Source organism: Bactrocera oleae, chromosome 4 (genome assembly GCF_042242935.1).
Source record: "Bactrocera oleae isolate idBacOlea1 chromosome 4, idBacOlea1, whole genome shotgun sequence".
In the NCBI taxonomy this organism is placed as follows: Eukaryota; Metazoa; Arthropoda; class Insecta; order Diptera; family Tephritidae; genus Bactrocera; species Bactrocera oleae.
Genome location: NC_091538.1, coordinates 434,847 through 450,807, shown reverse-complemented (window position 1 = coordinate 450,807; position 15,961 = coordinate 434,847). Strand labels below are relative to the sequence as shown.

The 15,961-nt window shown below is 32.1% G+C and overlaps 4 protein-coding genes and 1 non-coding gene across 7 annotated transcripts; 3 read left to right on the top strand and 2 right to left on the bottom strand.

Moving 5' to 3' along the window:
• Window positions 1-550: 550 nt before the first annotated feature.
• On the bottom strand, window positions 551-1,682 carry LOC106617508 (uncharacterized protein C6orf136 homolog). 2 transcript variants are annotated; one of them, XM_014234735.3, is made up of 2 exons: window positions 1,524-1,682; window positions 551-1,445 (listed from the first exon to the last, which is right to left on the bottom strand). In XM_014234735.3, the coding sequence occupies exon 2, from the start codon at window positions 1,406-1,408 to the stop codon at window positions 662-664; it is 747 nt and encodes a 248-aa protein (XP_014090210.1). In that variant the 5' UTR covers window positions 1,409-1,445; window positions 1,524-1,682; the 3' UTR covers window positions 551-661. The 2 variants fall into 2 exon arrangements, with proteins under 2 accessions (XP_014090210.1, XP_014090211.1); XM_014234736.3 differs by having other exon boundaries at window positions 551-1,467; window positions 1,524-1,668.
• A 552-nt stretch (window positions 1,683-2,234) lies between these two features.
• On the top strand, window positions 2,235-3,001 carry RpS26 (ribosomal protein S26). Its single transcript, XM_014234727.3, has 3 exons — window positions 2,235-2,380; window positions 2,573-2,750; window positions 2,804-3,001. Exons 1-3 carry the CDS (start codon window positions 2,378-2,380, stop codon window positions 2,962-2,964), a joined length of 342 nt encoding a protein of 113 aa, XP_014090202.1. The 5' UTR covers window positions 2,235-2,377; the 3' UTR covers window positions 2,965-3,001.
• Window positions 3,002-6,802: 3,801 nt separating this feature from the next.
• Window positions 6,803-8,570, top strand: LOC106617509 (uncharacterized). Its single transcript, XR_001330726.3, has 4 exons — window positions 6,803-6,920; window positions 7,169-7,208; window positions 7,388-7,818; window positions 8,396-8,570. It is a non-coding gene; the product is annotated as an uncharacterized protein (transcript).
• Window positions 8,571-10,532: 1,962 nt separating this feature from the next.
• Window positions 10,533-11,752, top strand: DCP1 (decapping protein 1). Its single transcript, XM_014234827.3, has one exon. The coding sequence runs from the start codon at window positions 10,623-10,625 to the stop codon at window positions 11,697-11,699; it is 1,077 nt and encodes a 358-aa protein (XP_014090302.3). The 5' UTR covers window positions 10,533-10,622; the 3' UTR covers window positions 11,700-11,752.
• A 340-nt stretch (window positions 11,753-12,092) lies between these two features.
• On the bottom strand, window positions 12,093-14,344 carry Nap1 (Nucleosome assembly protein 1). Of its 2 annotated transcripts, none has more exons than XM_036374290.2 (7): window positions 14,188-14,344; window positions 13,865-13,979; window positions 13,320-13,631; window positions 13,109-13,262; window positions 12,914-13,054; window positions 12,674-12,862; window positions 12,093-12,610 (listed from the first exon to the last, which is right to left on the bottom strand). In XM_036374290.2, exons 2-7 carry the CDS (start codon window positions 13,960-13,962, stop codon window positions 12,395-12,397), a joined length of 1,110 nt encoding a protein of 369 aa, XP_036230183.1. In that variant the 5' UTR covers window positions 13,963-13,979; window positions 14,188-14,344; the 3' UTR covers window positions 12,093-12,394. The 2 variants fall into 2 exon arrangements, with proteins under 2 accessions (XP_036230183.1, XP_014090301.1); XM_014234826.3 differs by having other exon boundaries at window positions 13,874-13,979; window positions 14,188-14,343.
• Between the last annotated feature and the right edge of the window lie 1,617 nt (window positions 14,345-15,961).

Sequence of the window (15,961 nt, the reverse complement as noted above, 5' to 3'; positions counted from 1 at the left end):
TTACCTGGTTAAGTATTGGGATAACTGTAGGTAATATGCAATGTCCAATGACTTCTCGTACAGAAGAAGTTTAGTTAGATTTGTCAATTCTGTCTTAAGAAACTCGTTAAAATTTTAACAGAAGTTCTGGTAGCGCTGTTGGGAAATTAATCGATGACTTAACTGATAATTGGCTTTCAGTGCGTTAACATAACATTTATTGCCTATGGAGAGGCGTTGTAAAATGAATGGAGAGAAAATAATCGATTTTCTGAGATACCATCACTGTTTTGAAAATTTGTTTGGAGTATAAAGCACGGATAAGTATAAAGTTAATCACGACCGTATTTATCAAACCCATGTGCATATGATTTCTGTCAGTAACTCAATGAAAATTGGCTTAATTATATGTCAATTATTGTATGTATATAAAACTTCCATTCAAATACATTATGCAAACAAATTTAACATTTCAAGAATTCACTTTACAAAAGATTTGTATATGAAATGAAATCATTGTTCTGAAATTTCTATAATAAGCCTAAAAATTCAAAAATAATACAAAAGAACATACATAGGAAGAAAATTACACAAAAGGGGATGTGTTTATTTACTTTCTTCAATTGATAACAGCTTTAAATAAATAGAAGAATCTTTATCGAAACTTTGTAGCCAGCTACTTTTATAACTTTGGCGATGTAACTGCCACGGACCCCGTCGGCAAGCTTTGCCCGGATTCCGGTTCAACTATTTCTTTATTTTCATCTGGCATTACTCTATCCACAACATGTTTATGTATAAGTCCATCGTGTCCTAAATAACAAACTGAAAATCCATCATACCATGACTCCTGCTCGTCAAAAACTTCTTTCATTTGCCACAGTTTATATTTCCAAAATGAAAGCATAACTTTTAGTCCAGATATACCACGAACTCTCCACCTAATTTTCACAGTATAATCTTCAGTATGCTTCGTAATTTTAAGCACTTCGAACTTGACGTAAGCATATTTTAAATGCCCGACTGTGCGCAAAAGTGCGATTTGTTTCACATAATGGTACAATCCAATTGTTTGTTTACCAGTAATATTATTTTCAAATACCAAGTTAGGACTGTAAATCGAATAATCTAGTGGTTCTATAAATAATTTAGGCAACGTTTCTTGCAGAACTCTGAAAGCACGATCTAGATCCTCCAATCTAGGTTGGTTTGTGTTTTTTGTATGTACTACATTTTTATTATGGATTTGTCGTTTATTTTGGTAATTAGAACCCAAAATATAGGTGCTCAATTCATAAATTTGACACCATCTTTTATAGGAATTGTTGTTCAATGTATATAACAGCCGTGTGCATTGATGGTAACTTATTCTTTGCAAAGGTCGCCGTTTTATGCAATTCAAAACGTGCGGATAAAAGGCCAATGCCATTGAAAATTTTGGATGCTGTTAGTTCTTCCGTCGTTAGCTATTAAAAGAAGCGATATAAACTGTAATTAGAAACAACACTCTTACTCAGAGCAAAATACAGATACACATCACTCACTTTATTCAATTTTATATTTTATTCTAATGATTAGGCATTGCATATGGTTTTTCCTCCTGCTGTTATATATTAAACACAGTGATATTAAGAATGGGAAATCATTTCATATTCAACATGAAGTCGATTCATATTCCCTAGAGACAAGCAAGTATAATCATAACCTTTGTGTAAATCCATTATGCTATGTTCACATTATTTCCCCTCACTTGCTCTCGAACTTATCAACTGGACTGAAAGTTTTGAAATGGTTTGTACTCAACTTCAAAAATTCTGTTTTCTTTTGTACTTCATACTTTACAATTTATATTTATTTTATAAGAAATGGCATTTAAAAGAACAAACCAAATAGAAGCTTTTAGTTAGAAGGTATATGAATGTTAATGAATTGTGCAAACTAACAAAAGTTGTTCACGTTCATCCAAAAATTTATAAATTAATAAGTAAATAATTTAATATTATATTTAGGGTAGAGATGAATGTAGTTGTGTATAATTGGAATTATTACTTGCTACAACAGTTATCCGTATAAGATCCGGTCAACTCTGTTACAGGAGAACTGTGTTTATTTTATGTATTTTGGTTTCGATTTAACTTAATGAATATTTAAACATTATAATATTTGCTATGGTTGATTGATCGGATGAAGAAAAGCGTAGATATATTTAAAGATTTATTAAAAAATAAAAAAAATTGTATTCTGTAAAATATTTAAGCATTATTGCTATAAACGGAGAAGTATGCAGTATTTTGTATGCATGTGCTTGTTGAGTCGAAAATTGAACAACAGCCAAGTTAACAGCGTCTGTGTCTTTCCTTTCTCTGCTTCCTGTTGAACGAAGACAAGTGTTAAGAAAATGGTGCGTAACAAATTTCTCTATTATATCGTTCTTGGAAAAGTATTATTAAGAACGTAATTCACAATATTGTTTAGTGTTTTCAAATTTACGTCACTGTTTCGTAACTTGAAATAAAACAATGTTTTAAAAACATTACTTGAAAATTTTTCTATGCTTTACTCAAGACAGTATAATTTTTTATTTATTGATCAGACAAAGAAACGCCGTAACGGAGGTCGTTGCAAACATAATCGCGGGCACGTGAAGCCGGTACGCTGTACCAATTGCGCACGATGTGTTCCAAAGGATAAAGCCATTAAGAAGTTTGTCATTCGTAATATTGTAGAAGCCGCTGCTGTGAGAGACATTTCTGAAGCTTCAATCTGGGAAAGTAAGTTGATTAATTTAATGTCAGTTGGTTTTTAATGCCCATTTATTCCTTAGCATATATTTTGCCAAAGCTGTACGCAAAGCTGCATTATTGCGTATCATGTGCTATCCATTCAAAGGTTGTAAGGAATCGATCCAAAGAAGCTCGTCGTATCCGCACACCACCTGTTCGAACTTTTCCTAAGGATATGGCTCGGAATCAACCAAGAAAGTAGAGCAAATAAATATTTTGGAAATTGACATAACACATAAGCAGTGATTTTATTTATTTATTTCTTGAATAGTTTACAACTTGCTTTGGGTTTAATATAAATCTATCTATTTAAAATTTTCCTTGTTGCTAAATGTTGCACAAACTATTAGGGGTTGGCTAATTAAAATAGTGTAGAAAAACTGTACAGCTGCAATAATGTACAGTTTACAAAGTTCTTCATTTATTTCTTTGATCCCAATCTCGTACAAGTTCTGATTGATACGGCCAACTATCGTTATTTGACACTGGTCACCATTTGTGATGGAATATTAACGATGGTAAATTGTCGAAAGTTGTAATGAAAAAGTATGAGTTAATTTTTGGATCGATATCGTCTCTTGGGTTAAATCTTGCGTTAATGTTGAAATGTGCATTAAGATTTTATACTACTGAGATAAATAATGATTTTATGCGATATAGCCTAATTGTATATTGTATTTGTTAATATATACTAAATTTGAATCAAATCCAGAGATTTTGCCAAATAATGTACTTATGTTGGCAGGAATATAATATATGTACATACATACTTACATATATATTTGAATTATGTTTGTGCTTCTAATAAAACTGTTATAAAAAGTAGAAATGTTTTATAACGTCAAATTATACAAAGCATCGTTTGCAATGTTGTTTGGCGTTGTATACTAATGATGCATAAATACTGTGGTCATACTGTATCGATAGATAGATAGATAAAGGATAGAGGATGTGTACTGCGACCTTTGGTCTATTGTGACCTCTAATTCTTTTCATATACTTTTTATCTAGCCCCAAAGCTCTAATAAACTCTGGAATGATTGAGGGTTTGATGGTTCGAATATGATTTTCCTTTGACTGCATGTATCCCAAGTGCGTGAACCTTCTTCTGTGAGGTTCCCTCCTGACTTTTAAATTACATCACATCGAGGCGCGAGAGTCAGCTTGCCCTGAGGCCACCTCATGACTTTTAATTCGTCACCTAAGGACTGACCAGTCCACTGTACGGTGCCTTCTTATATAGAGCCTACTTGCCTCGGTTACCTCGTGACTTTTAAATCCATTACAGCGAGGCGCTAGTCACCTAAGCACTGGCCATGCATAGTGGCTGCTTTTCTTTTATAGAGCCATCTGGTAGCCAGCTTGCCGTGAGGTCATGACTCATGACTTTTAATTTACATCACGTCGAGGCACGAGAGTCACCTAAGCACTGGTCTAGCACGGTGCCTTCTTTACTTATATACAGACAGCTTGCCGTGAGGTTACCTCGTGACTTTTAAATCACATCACATCGGTGCGCGAGAGTCACCTAAGCACTGGCCAGGCACAGTGCCTGCTTTTCTTTTATATAGACAGCTTGTCGTTATGTTACCTCGTGACTTTTAAATCACATCACATCGGTGCGCGAGAGTCACCTAAGTACTGACCAGGCACAGTGCCTGCTTTTCTTTTATAGAGCCAGTTGGTAGCCAGCTTGTCGTGAGGTCATCTCATGACCTTTAATTTACATCACATCGAGGCACGAGAGTCACCTAAGCACTGGTCGGGCACGGTGCGTTCTTTACTTATATACAGACAGCTTCCCGTGAGGTTACCTCGTGACTTTTAAATCATATCACATCGATGCGCGAGAGTCACCTAAGCACTGGCCGAGTAGAGTGTCTGCTTTTCTTTTATAGAGCCAGTTGGTAGCCAGATTGCCGTGAGGTTACCTCGTGACCTAAGTACTGGCCAGGCGCAGTGCCTGCTTTTCTTTTATAGAGCCAGCTGGTAGCCAGCTTGTCGTAAGGTCATCTCATGACCTTTAATTTACATCACATCGAGGCACGAGAGTCACCTAAGCACTGGTCGGGCACGGTGCGTTCTTTACTTATATACAGACAGCTTCCCGTGAGGTTACCTCGTGACTTTTAAATCATATCACATCGATGCGCGAGAGTCACCTAAGCACTGGCCGAGTACAGTGTCTGCTTTTCTTTTATAGAGCCAGTTGGTAGCCAGATTGCCGTGAGGTTACCTCGTGACTTTTAAATTACATCACATCGAGGAGCGAGAGTCATTTAAGCACTGGCCAAGTACGGTGCCTGCTTTTGTTTTATAGACCCAGCTGGCATCCAGCTTCCAGTGAAGTCCCTATATGACTTTTAAAACACATAACATCGAGGCACGAGAGTCACGGTTTAAATTTTAATTTAATTAATTTTAATTTAATTCGCTGTCGAACCTTTACTTTCTAATTCTTTTACCAGAGAACGTAAACTATTTTTTTATTCTCTGGTTTTGCCTTTAAGCACAATATTTTCAAGTTTATTCCCCACAATTTAATTGATAGATATTGCAAAGGCTAGACGCAATGGCACTACACCTGGGGCTTATTTTATAGTCTTGCTTTAATTCAAATAAGTCTCCGCATTTTATTTGAAAGTCTTGATGTTTTATTCCGGAGAATCATGTAATCAATAATTTTGACATTGCAGGTAAGTTTCCTTCCACTTTAAAAACAGTGCCCTTATGGAATTATACTCTTTTATTAGTCCGTAAGTCTTTAAATCCCATATAATAAAAATTTGTGATTTGAACATACAGTAAACATAATTTAATTAATTTTATGAATTTGGGAACCAAATATGAACTCTATTCGTAAATGTGTATTCAGCGCCATCTATTGGATACATTTTTGAACCTTGTATAATTTTCATAATTGTGTGATATGGAATAAATACAACCGGTTTGTTTGTACGTTTTCAAAGTTTACTAGCTGATCCGAATAAAAAAACCAAACTATCCAGCAAGCCATCTATTAAATCAGAGATCACTACCATATATTTATGTTAAAGTTCCTATATCTTATTAAGGTCCTAAGGCCGACTTGACAAAACAACCTGAAACTCTTGGGTACTCTTGGGTTACTCATAAGGTTAATGATCATCCAATTAAATTCTTTCAATTTATCTGACTTGGTGGGTACTGTTTATATAAACCAGGTTTGACCACTATTTTGACCAAAACTCAGGTTCAACTCATGAAATAGAATACAGATGTCTTGTGAACATTCCATAATATGAAGATAGATTTAATTTTACTTGCATTAAATTCTATTAAGCTATGGTTAATAAATTTATTTATAAATGTATTTTTTTATATATGTATGCGTGAAGAAATTTATCATATGTTTTTTACTCAATATAATTTAGATTTTAAGTTATATATTTGTGTACATAGTTACATATAAATGCATTTTTACGTATATTTGATGAAACTGAAATATATTTTATATTTAGTTATTTAGCATATGGTTGTATAATTTGTGGTATTATAACTGCATACTGTTATCATAAGAGCGTGTACATATGAATTCAACAAAAAGAACTTAGCTTCAAGTCATCGGTTACCATAGCAATAGATATGTAAATACAAGTTAATAATACAGGGTAAATAATCAGATCCGTTAGCTAAAAAAATGTTAGAAAAAGATATTATGTTACTTGAAAGAACTTTGCAAAAAACATTTTTTAAATAAATAATAAACTCGAAAACTATGTAACAAAAAGAAGTGAAACATGATTGGAATATTTTTACATTAAAACACGTCTTTAAAAATATCAACAATCTTGTCATAAATTAAAAAAATATGTCGCGTGAGACGATATTGAATGTCATGGAAGGTCATAAAGTACCAAATAGGTAACCCCCTGAATATCTCATCTATGACTCTTTATTCTTACAAATTTATTGGACAGCACCCTTTATTTAGAAAAGAATATTCCGGTATAAATAAGACAGAAGAATGCAGCTAACAGGCAGTTAAAGTTGAAAAGTAAGAAGAGTTGGGACTAATACTTCGTAACAATAAATATTTTATTTGTTACAACAATGAAAATTATTTCTTTACTATCTTTAGTCGTCTGTGTTGTAGCTACAATGGCTATGCCATCAAAAGTAAGTAATAAATTTAAATAAAATTTAATAAAGCGAATAGAATAACTATCCTCAAAAAATTGTTTTTAGTTCTTATTAGTCAAGTTTTTAATTTAAGTTCGCTCTTAAAATTAGTGGCGTATATACATATGTATATTAGTTGTTTCTTAAGATATTATATAGTTAAATAAAGAGCATTGATAATTTGCAACAAAAAAAATTATTCAGTGAATTGTAACCGTTTTAATAGCCCATTATTTTTGTTATAGGTCTCATCAACGTATAATGATAATTACCCGGGTTTGAAAGGTAATTGGATAAAGTGTACTAACAACTAAGTAATCTTGAAGCAAAGATCATCCTTATTAACGAGTTATTTTATACATTTTTTTATAATTAATTTTAATTCAAAAATTCATTTAAAGTGTCATTGCATTTTATGAATTCTATTTATTTCATTTTAATAGAAAGTTTTCTTCACCTCTTAGATGAACTGTGCAACGACCACGACTATCGAACAGACAACTACAATTTATTTGGGCAACTAATTTATCTACTTTTGACAATACCAGACGAAGATAACTATACGCAATACAATTGCCGTAATTACTTAAGTATTTCAAAAAAAGCACTGGCTGTGTTTCTTCGACTTAGAAATATTGACAGAGTGAACTATGAAAAATTCGACTCCCATCCAAAGAGAACTTTAGATAGCATTGGTGGTGGACACTTAATAAAAAGAAGCGACAAAATGGACTTTTAAATATTTAATTAATTTTATATCTTAAGAAATGCTGAGAAAAAATTTGTCTGTAAATTTTTTTTTGTTCTTGAGTGCATGCACCTACAAATTAATATTAATGTTTTTTCTCTACAAAGCTGACTTTAAAAACACGAATCTGGACAATATATACGTAAGGTAAATTAGTAAACTTTAAAATAGTGACACATTTTAATGGTTATTTCTCATATATGGCATTTGTATATATGTGTGTATGTACAGTTATGTAATAAAATATAGTCGTTGCTTATAATACCATTGCGTAAATATTTTGTGTGCATTTTCCATGTTCAGAAGTTTTTTTGTAAATTTTAACAAAAAAAGATGACTATCCTCAAATAATGGATTATTTAAATGTATGTATATGCAATAAGTACTATAGGGTACGGGAAAGTCTAAAAATTGTGTCCGAAAATTTTTTATATATTGTACAAAAATATAAATAATATGACCAACATTGGTAGGTTTTACTGTTAATTATAACATTTTACACATATTCTATGAATATCGAAAACCGCTGTGGTGTATTAACACCATTTGGTAGGTCGAAGACTTCCAAAGATAATATCTATTATAGAAGAGTAAAGTAAATCGAAAATAATATACTTTTTTCTTCATTTTGTACGGTATACATAACCCTAATATCAATGATTTCCTTCATATATTGATTTTCAATTAATAAATAAAAAGTTCCCTTTTTCTTTTAATAACTTAGGATGCTTATCGATTTGGACAACAGGATCCGCCGATGTCTCTTATCAAACTCTTTCGAAAATATTTTAACTGTCATGCAAAACAGATGCGTGCCACCAAAATGTGATTTAAAAAAACTCTTGTGGTACATGTATGCTACACACGAAAATATGCCTTTTCTAGATGAAGACAGTTGGAATAGTAACAAGATAAAAAAAAATTTTGATGAAATCGACAAGACTTCCGCCTCTTTCAGCACTCTGAACCAATTAATTTAATACTCTGTATTTCTACTCATGCAAAACAGCTTTTATAATAGACTGTATTGGACCATTTAAAATTTTAGGTGCACATAGAATATATCGTTTAAATAAATGTGAGACAGCTGCAAAAACTAAAACATATAAATGTGTATGTTTGATCAATGTTAGATTAGTGTTCAATGATGCCTTTAAAAATGTTAAAGTTAAATTATATATTTTATTCTGTAATTTAACATTTTTGTTAGTAAAATTATCCAATTTTCGTCTGCATTCTAAGCATACTATATATTACTTTAAATATTAGAACTAAAAATAAAAAGCAGTGTTCTTGCAAATAAATGTTGTCATAATTGAACAAAAAAGGTAAAGTTTCTTTTCATAGTAGAATAAAAAGAAATCAATGTCGCTTTATAGAATATAATTTAAAAATTGCTGATTTACTAAGAACAAAAACGTTATTCAGGCTACAAACATACATGTTTGTATGGAAGTTAGGTGTCTGTGTATGTTCCCAAGTTGATTTTTTTTTTGTTGGCGCCCTTTAATTTCAATTTTTGTTCTACAAAGAATATTCCAACGTAAACAGGCTCCTAAATCATGTTACTTTTCCCATGTACGAGTTTGTAAAATGGAGTTTTTACCTTTTGCATTAAGCCTTAGACCTACAACTTTGAAAACACGATATTCTAGACGTGGAATGTTTTTGTGAAAATAACCAATAACACCTTTTTGCAGAGCACTACATTTTTTATTATAATATGACACTGCCCGCAATTTCAGTATTTTAAATTTAAATAAAATAAAATATACATTTTTTCCCAGAGAAGGGAACAAAAGGACTTTGTCTCCATCAGGACATATACTTGGTGTCTGTATGCATTTTTAGTATTGTAATGCTCACCGACTTTATTAATTTTTAGTTCTTTTAAATTTCTTGCCAAAAACGATTACGTAAGAAATTGGAGAATAAGAAGAGGCCTCGTAAAAAACCCCCTTAAATATGCATATAATTTGTATACAAAAACGGAAACTCGTGAAATAAATTTAATTTAACACTTTTTTCGGGAAGCTATTTGAAAACATTTTTAATAAATACTATTATCTGTTGTCAATATCATTGCCAATTAAGCGGATAATTAAACGATGTGATGTGATTGCGATCATTCCTGGAATAGTTTTTCTGTTGTAAACAAATATACCTACTTGTGTTTATATTTTAATAATAGCTCTAATTTATTTATGGGAAATTATAGAAAAACGTGCAGAAAACACATTTAATAAATATTTTTTATTTATCGTCAACCTATATGCAAATTAAGTGAATAATTAAAACAATTTATTATTGCGATCCAAATAGATGTTCAATCAGCAAAAAAGATGATAATAATGGCTAAATTTTTCATTCCGCCTACAAAAAGCTACCCATATTGTGGCAACTTGTACATTTGATGGAAAAGTGAAAAAAATTAATTCAATGTTTTAATTTGCGCTAAAATGATTTCAAACACGTTACTATCCACTTCAATTTAAAAAATTATAAATCTTTTACATATAATTTTTAAAAAATACAATACATATCCACTGCTTTCTTCCTTTGATTGTTTTGTTCGCTTTTTTTCCCTTTATGACGTCATATATGGCACGGGCAAACACAAAAAAAAACCTTAAAACTTGTTGTAATCTCTTAGTATGTCATTCACGATTGAGTAGTATGCTTATGGCAACTATATATACTCTTTTCAAAATTAATTTTAAAAAACATATACATTAACGAGAAATATTAAATAATCTTTGCGACAGCCACATTTTTCAGAATTTCCGCTGTAAGATTATTCTGGAGCACCCTGTGTTTTACAATACTTTCCGAACACTTCTTTTCAATTAAATTTGTTATATAGAACACCTTGTTGAATGCTGACTTTGTTGACGTAAAATTATTAATATACTGTGGTATTTACGTGTTATTGAAATTCAAGAGTAACGAAAATGAGTCTCGATGAAAGTAGTAAAGCGCGCATGAACTTAGCGGCTATTAAGAAAGTCGATCCGTACGCAAAAGATATTGTTGATACTTCATCGCATGTTGCATTTTACACTTTTAATGCGGACCATAACGAGTGGGAGAAGACTGATGTTGAAGGAGCTTTTTTTATATACAGCAGAAATGCGCAACCGTTTCACAGTATTTTTATAAATAACCGTATTAATACCACCTCCTTTGTGGAGCCGATCACAAGCCAGCTGGAACTTCAATCTCAGCCGCCTTTTTTACTGTATCGCAATGAACGTTCACGGATCAGAGGTTTTTGGTTTTATAATAGTGAAGAGTGCGATCGTATCGGCACTATAGTCGGTAATTTAGTACAAAAAGTTGATGTACGAGTTTTTTCAAATGAAAGTGATGAAAAAAGCCAAGTGAAAGATGAAAATGTGAATATATTCAAAATGCTCTCGAAAGCTCAGCAGGAATACAACACACAACAAAAAATTGCTTCTTGTAACGTGCTACAATTTTTTGCTGCTGCAAAGCCTCGGTCTACGGAAGTGCCTTTTATGCATCGCACTATACCAAATTCTTTGTCAGTTGAGCAATTGGAAAAACAACAACGCGCAAAAACGCCTAGAGGTGACACCCAGTCGTCTGATATTAACTGCAAAAATGATATGACAGAATATAAATCGAACAATCAATGCACCCCAGCAGTGAATTTGGATTTTCTCTCTGGAATAGAAAGTACATGTAACACATCCACAAAATTATGTCAGCCGACTGGAAGGCTACAAAGCTCTTGTGTTCCTTTAGTAGTTACAGAAGAAGAACGTCTTCGTCAGCTTCTTGTTAAAGAACCTCCAAAGACGACAAAGCCAGCTTTGTTGCTACCCACTATGTTTGACAAACCATCAGATGTAGGCAAAAGTTCGCCCAAGAAAGAACCTCTTACCCAGTCCCAATTAATACAAGCGTTTAACTTCTTAATTCAAAATGACACTGACTTCGTTCAAAAATTACATGAGGCATACATCCAAGCTTACAATAAGGATATGCTAGGGTCATATCAATAATTACATGTGTATATTATTCGAAATAAAGATTACCTTTATGTGTAATGTTAAAATTTCCAACTTTGTTAATTGTTTAAGAACCTTATTTCTACAAACATTCTGTTGTATGGAAAAAAGGAACGATTTAAGGAAATCAAATACAGCAGTTGTTGGATCAAAGAAACCTTATATATTTCCCATTCGCCCCCTGAAAGTTGGGTCTACGTAACTGGAAGGGATCCGAAGTTTTATTCGGCCAAGAAGTCAATTCGGAATCATTTCTCAAAATTATTTGAGTGTTCAACCGCTACATTATATATTTCTAGATAAAATAAATTGGAGATTAGAATTAAATACACCAGTTACAATCGTCTCTCTAATATTAAAAATTTGGAAAAATAAATGCACGATAAATAAATCTAGCAAGGTTTTAACCCCGAGATGGTTTTTTTTTATTATTAACTCAAAAATTTTGAAAATATTTCATTAATGTATTAATGCAGTAGCTTACACATTATTGCTACGTAAACTTTTCGTTAGAAAGCAACGCTAATTTGGCCACCTATAAAATTCATTATCGTATCCGTTATTGAGAATTAAGTAGCCTAAATAAATTTTTTAAATCATAACTGCGCTTAGAGCTTCATTTACAAAATTCTTACAAAAAATCAATTTTGAATTTGAGTAATTTAATGTTAGTAGCTGCCAACGTAATGCTATTGGTTTTTACAATCATCTATTGATTTTATACGTTTTTCCTTTTCAACCGTTTCGTCATCCGACTCATCTTCATCGTCATCTTCACCATCATCATCATACTCGCCATCATCGTCATCTTCGTCGTCAATAATATCTCCGGTGTAATAAAGAATGGCCTTTGGAATGATTCTAGCTCTTAAAAAGTGGCCTATTTCAAAGTCTGTTGCCAAAATCTATGCGACCAAATTTTTTAATAAAATATACATTAGTTAAGGGCTTTCTATATTAAAACATACCCCTTGAGTTTCTTCATCCATTTCATCTTTATCTTCTGGAACATCGGGTGGGTTGAAGAAATTGAAAAATGAGTCATTGGGTACTTGCTTAACTATATTACGGACTGTTCCGCGCTCCTTATGTTTTTGTTTTTTTCTGATTGTTTTTATGGTAAGATTCATTTTCTTTTCCCAGTTGATATTACAACCCTAAAAATAGTCCGTCAATATGTGTAATAATAACAATAAACAGATACAGACCTTGCACTTATAAATTTCTGGTCCTTCAAAACCAAATGGATTGTCTTCATCGACCATAGCTTTTAAAAAATATTGTTTAGTAAGAACTTCATTTGAGAAGTACTCATTTTTATCAAAATAAAATTCCAAGGTATAAGAGTGCTAAAAATACAGTCAATTCGTTAAAGCTTAAATAATATATTCTGTTTGATCTACCTCATCATCATATTTAATTTTGATATCCGTTAGTTTCTTTAGAACAGGTTCATCATGTTCTTGAACCATATCACCCAATAACTCAGTATTACGAAATATTGTATACCAGAAGTTTGGAATTCCTTTCGTATCCTCGGGTATTTCCCTTATTTTTCTAAAATAAATAAAGTTAAGCTGGCGCTTTTAATTTATGAAGCGCATATGCTCTTACTTAATCATATCTTGGAATTCAGGTGATGTTTCAGAATCCTCCAAATCATCAGATTTCCATTGGGGATTTTGTTTTGAAGGCTCTACTTGACCTGTGACAATGTCTTTCCTTCTGTCAAATAGTGGCTGATACTTTTCCTGGTATTTTCGTTCTAGTTTATAAACTTCTTCAAAGAACTCAGCTTCCAGTTTAAGATGTTCAAGTTGTATATTTTTAAGTGCAACTACCCTATTTTGTATCGGTGCCGGTAAATTTTTTACCATTTCTTGTAAGAACTGACGCCGAAATAAAGCACCCATGCATCCAAATGGTCTAAAATATGAATAGTTATAATTTTGAATATAATACCAAACCGCACTTTTTTATATCTGAGAATTTTTGCTACCAAATCTCTATAATAAAAATAATTATTAAATGAGTTTTGATAAATCTTACGAGATAAAACTAGCACCTCTCCAACAAAAAAAAAAAAAAAACCGAAATACTAAGTATCGTTACGATACATATAAATTGTAATTCCTCTATATATACATAATTAAGTATACCGTTCATACATCATTTTCGCGTTCTCAGAGTCTTTCCTTCCATCATCAGAATCATTGCAAGAATCTACTTCACAATTCTTATCTGCTGGAACATCCATTTCGGTAGAGTAAAAAACTGAAAATAAGAATAGTTTATTACTTCAAATAGATAAAATCTGCTGATACAAACTGTGCATATTAGAAAACTAAGCTTTCTTATTTTTTTAACTTAATCTTCCGAAGATCGTCGATGCTTCTGTTTCTCACAAGCACGTGTTTGCAATATCAAATTTCTACTTCAGGAAAATAAAGTTCAGCGGATAACTGCTGAAAGTTTTACTAACCTTGATTATTAAAGCTCTAAAACAATAAATGATATTAGACAAATTTAATACTGCGCATAAGGAATTATTTCTCACACTTAATTGCAAGGGACCTGCTTTAAAAAGAATTCTTTAGCACAAACAGGGTGTATTCAACAGTATATCCAAAAGTAAAAATAATATTGCCATATTTTTGGTAACGAAAATATGAACACTCATATAAATGTTTTCTCATTTGACTGTTTTGGACCGCGGATACACAAAAATCTTTGTTGCTTATTATTGGGAAATTTATTTTTGGTGTTGCGCAATCCGTTCACACTCTGGTAATTTTTTGACTTTTCAAACTTTGCGTACAGTTCAATTCATTTTCCTAGAACTTTTGCTACAGACATTTGTTTTGACAGAAAAGTTCGATGTATGCTATGAGATGATGAGCGTTCGTTTAAATATAACCTTTGCTTTTTTCGCTCTGTTGTTTAAGTATGAATTGTTATGCAAAGCGAAAGGAAAGGATAAGCAATCATGTTGTATACTCCAAAAGTTTTGGGTAGTTTTGTAAATTCGGCTTAAAGAACTTATAGAAAATTTAGCTCTGTGTCAATGTTTGATTTCACCGATAGTTGATTTGTAGGGAAGCATAATCTTGTCATTCCCTTTTCCTCGTCAATACCTCGCTTACAAACCATGAGTTGTTGCAAAAAATAACGTCATCACTTCCTTGTGCATTAGTTTGGTTTTCGAGGTGGTCAGCGGAGTTTCTGCTAAAATTACACATTTCTCAAACTTCTAATAATGTAAATATTTTTCATATAAATATCCTATAACATACAATCTTCACCAATAAGTACAAGTATTTGCCAAATTTCGACAATTGAAAATCAAAACAAACATGATGTGACGTTTAAATATATTTGTAGATAATAAAAGGAAAGTAGTTTTCTTTACTAATGGTTATATTATAGGATCTCGAAAATATGCTGTCATATATTTAAATTTCAACTACATCTTATATCTTTAAGTTTAGTTTAGTGCCAAACTTAATTCGAGGATAACAAGGTCATTATGTTCGGTTATAGAACAAAAATTTAATAAAGAATGATAAAACAAGATTGCTCCATTGCGACGTCATAAGCTATATAATTAGTGTAGGCAACATAGAAACAAAAATAAATTTGTATAGTTTACCACGACATAGCACAATTTTATTTATGTAATTCTTATTCACATCTGCCACAGCCAAAAACGAAAAAAGTTGGGAAGTTAAGCAATTTCATTGCAATATGTACCACCTTTGGTCATGCGAATAAAATGTCCTCTCTTCTTAGATTTTCTGATGAATTTTGTAGAAAGTTGATAAATATTCGTGAGAAGCGTCCCTGTAAGCCACATATCGGTTAAGGCACCGGTTAATTACCCAACAGCGTTACCAGAGAGTTCTGTTAAAGTTTCTATGAGTTTCTTAATGTCCTATTGACAAATCTAACCGAAACTTTAGTGTAGGTGTGATCGTTTATCTCATGATTACGCAAAGGCCTTATGAGTTGCACATTGAGTATGTGTAAATTCCCCCGCTCATTTTTTCGAAGCATTGGAGTTTCAGGTAGCCGCGAGTGGCTGGGATATGCTTATATATAATATTTAAAACCAAAGGAATCTGCTGCTAGATACACTTTGGTATTGTACTTCTTTTATCGGGTTCCGATTTCTCAACGCTGCACCTTCAAATATACGTATGAATGATTTCTGCTTAATATATTGTATTAACCGCGGATAAAATCCTCTTATATTAATG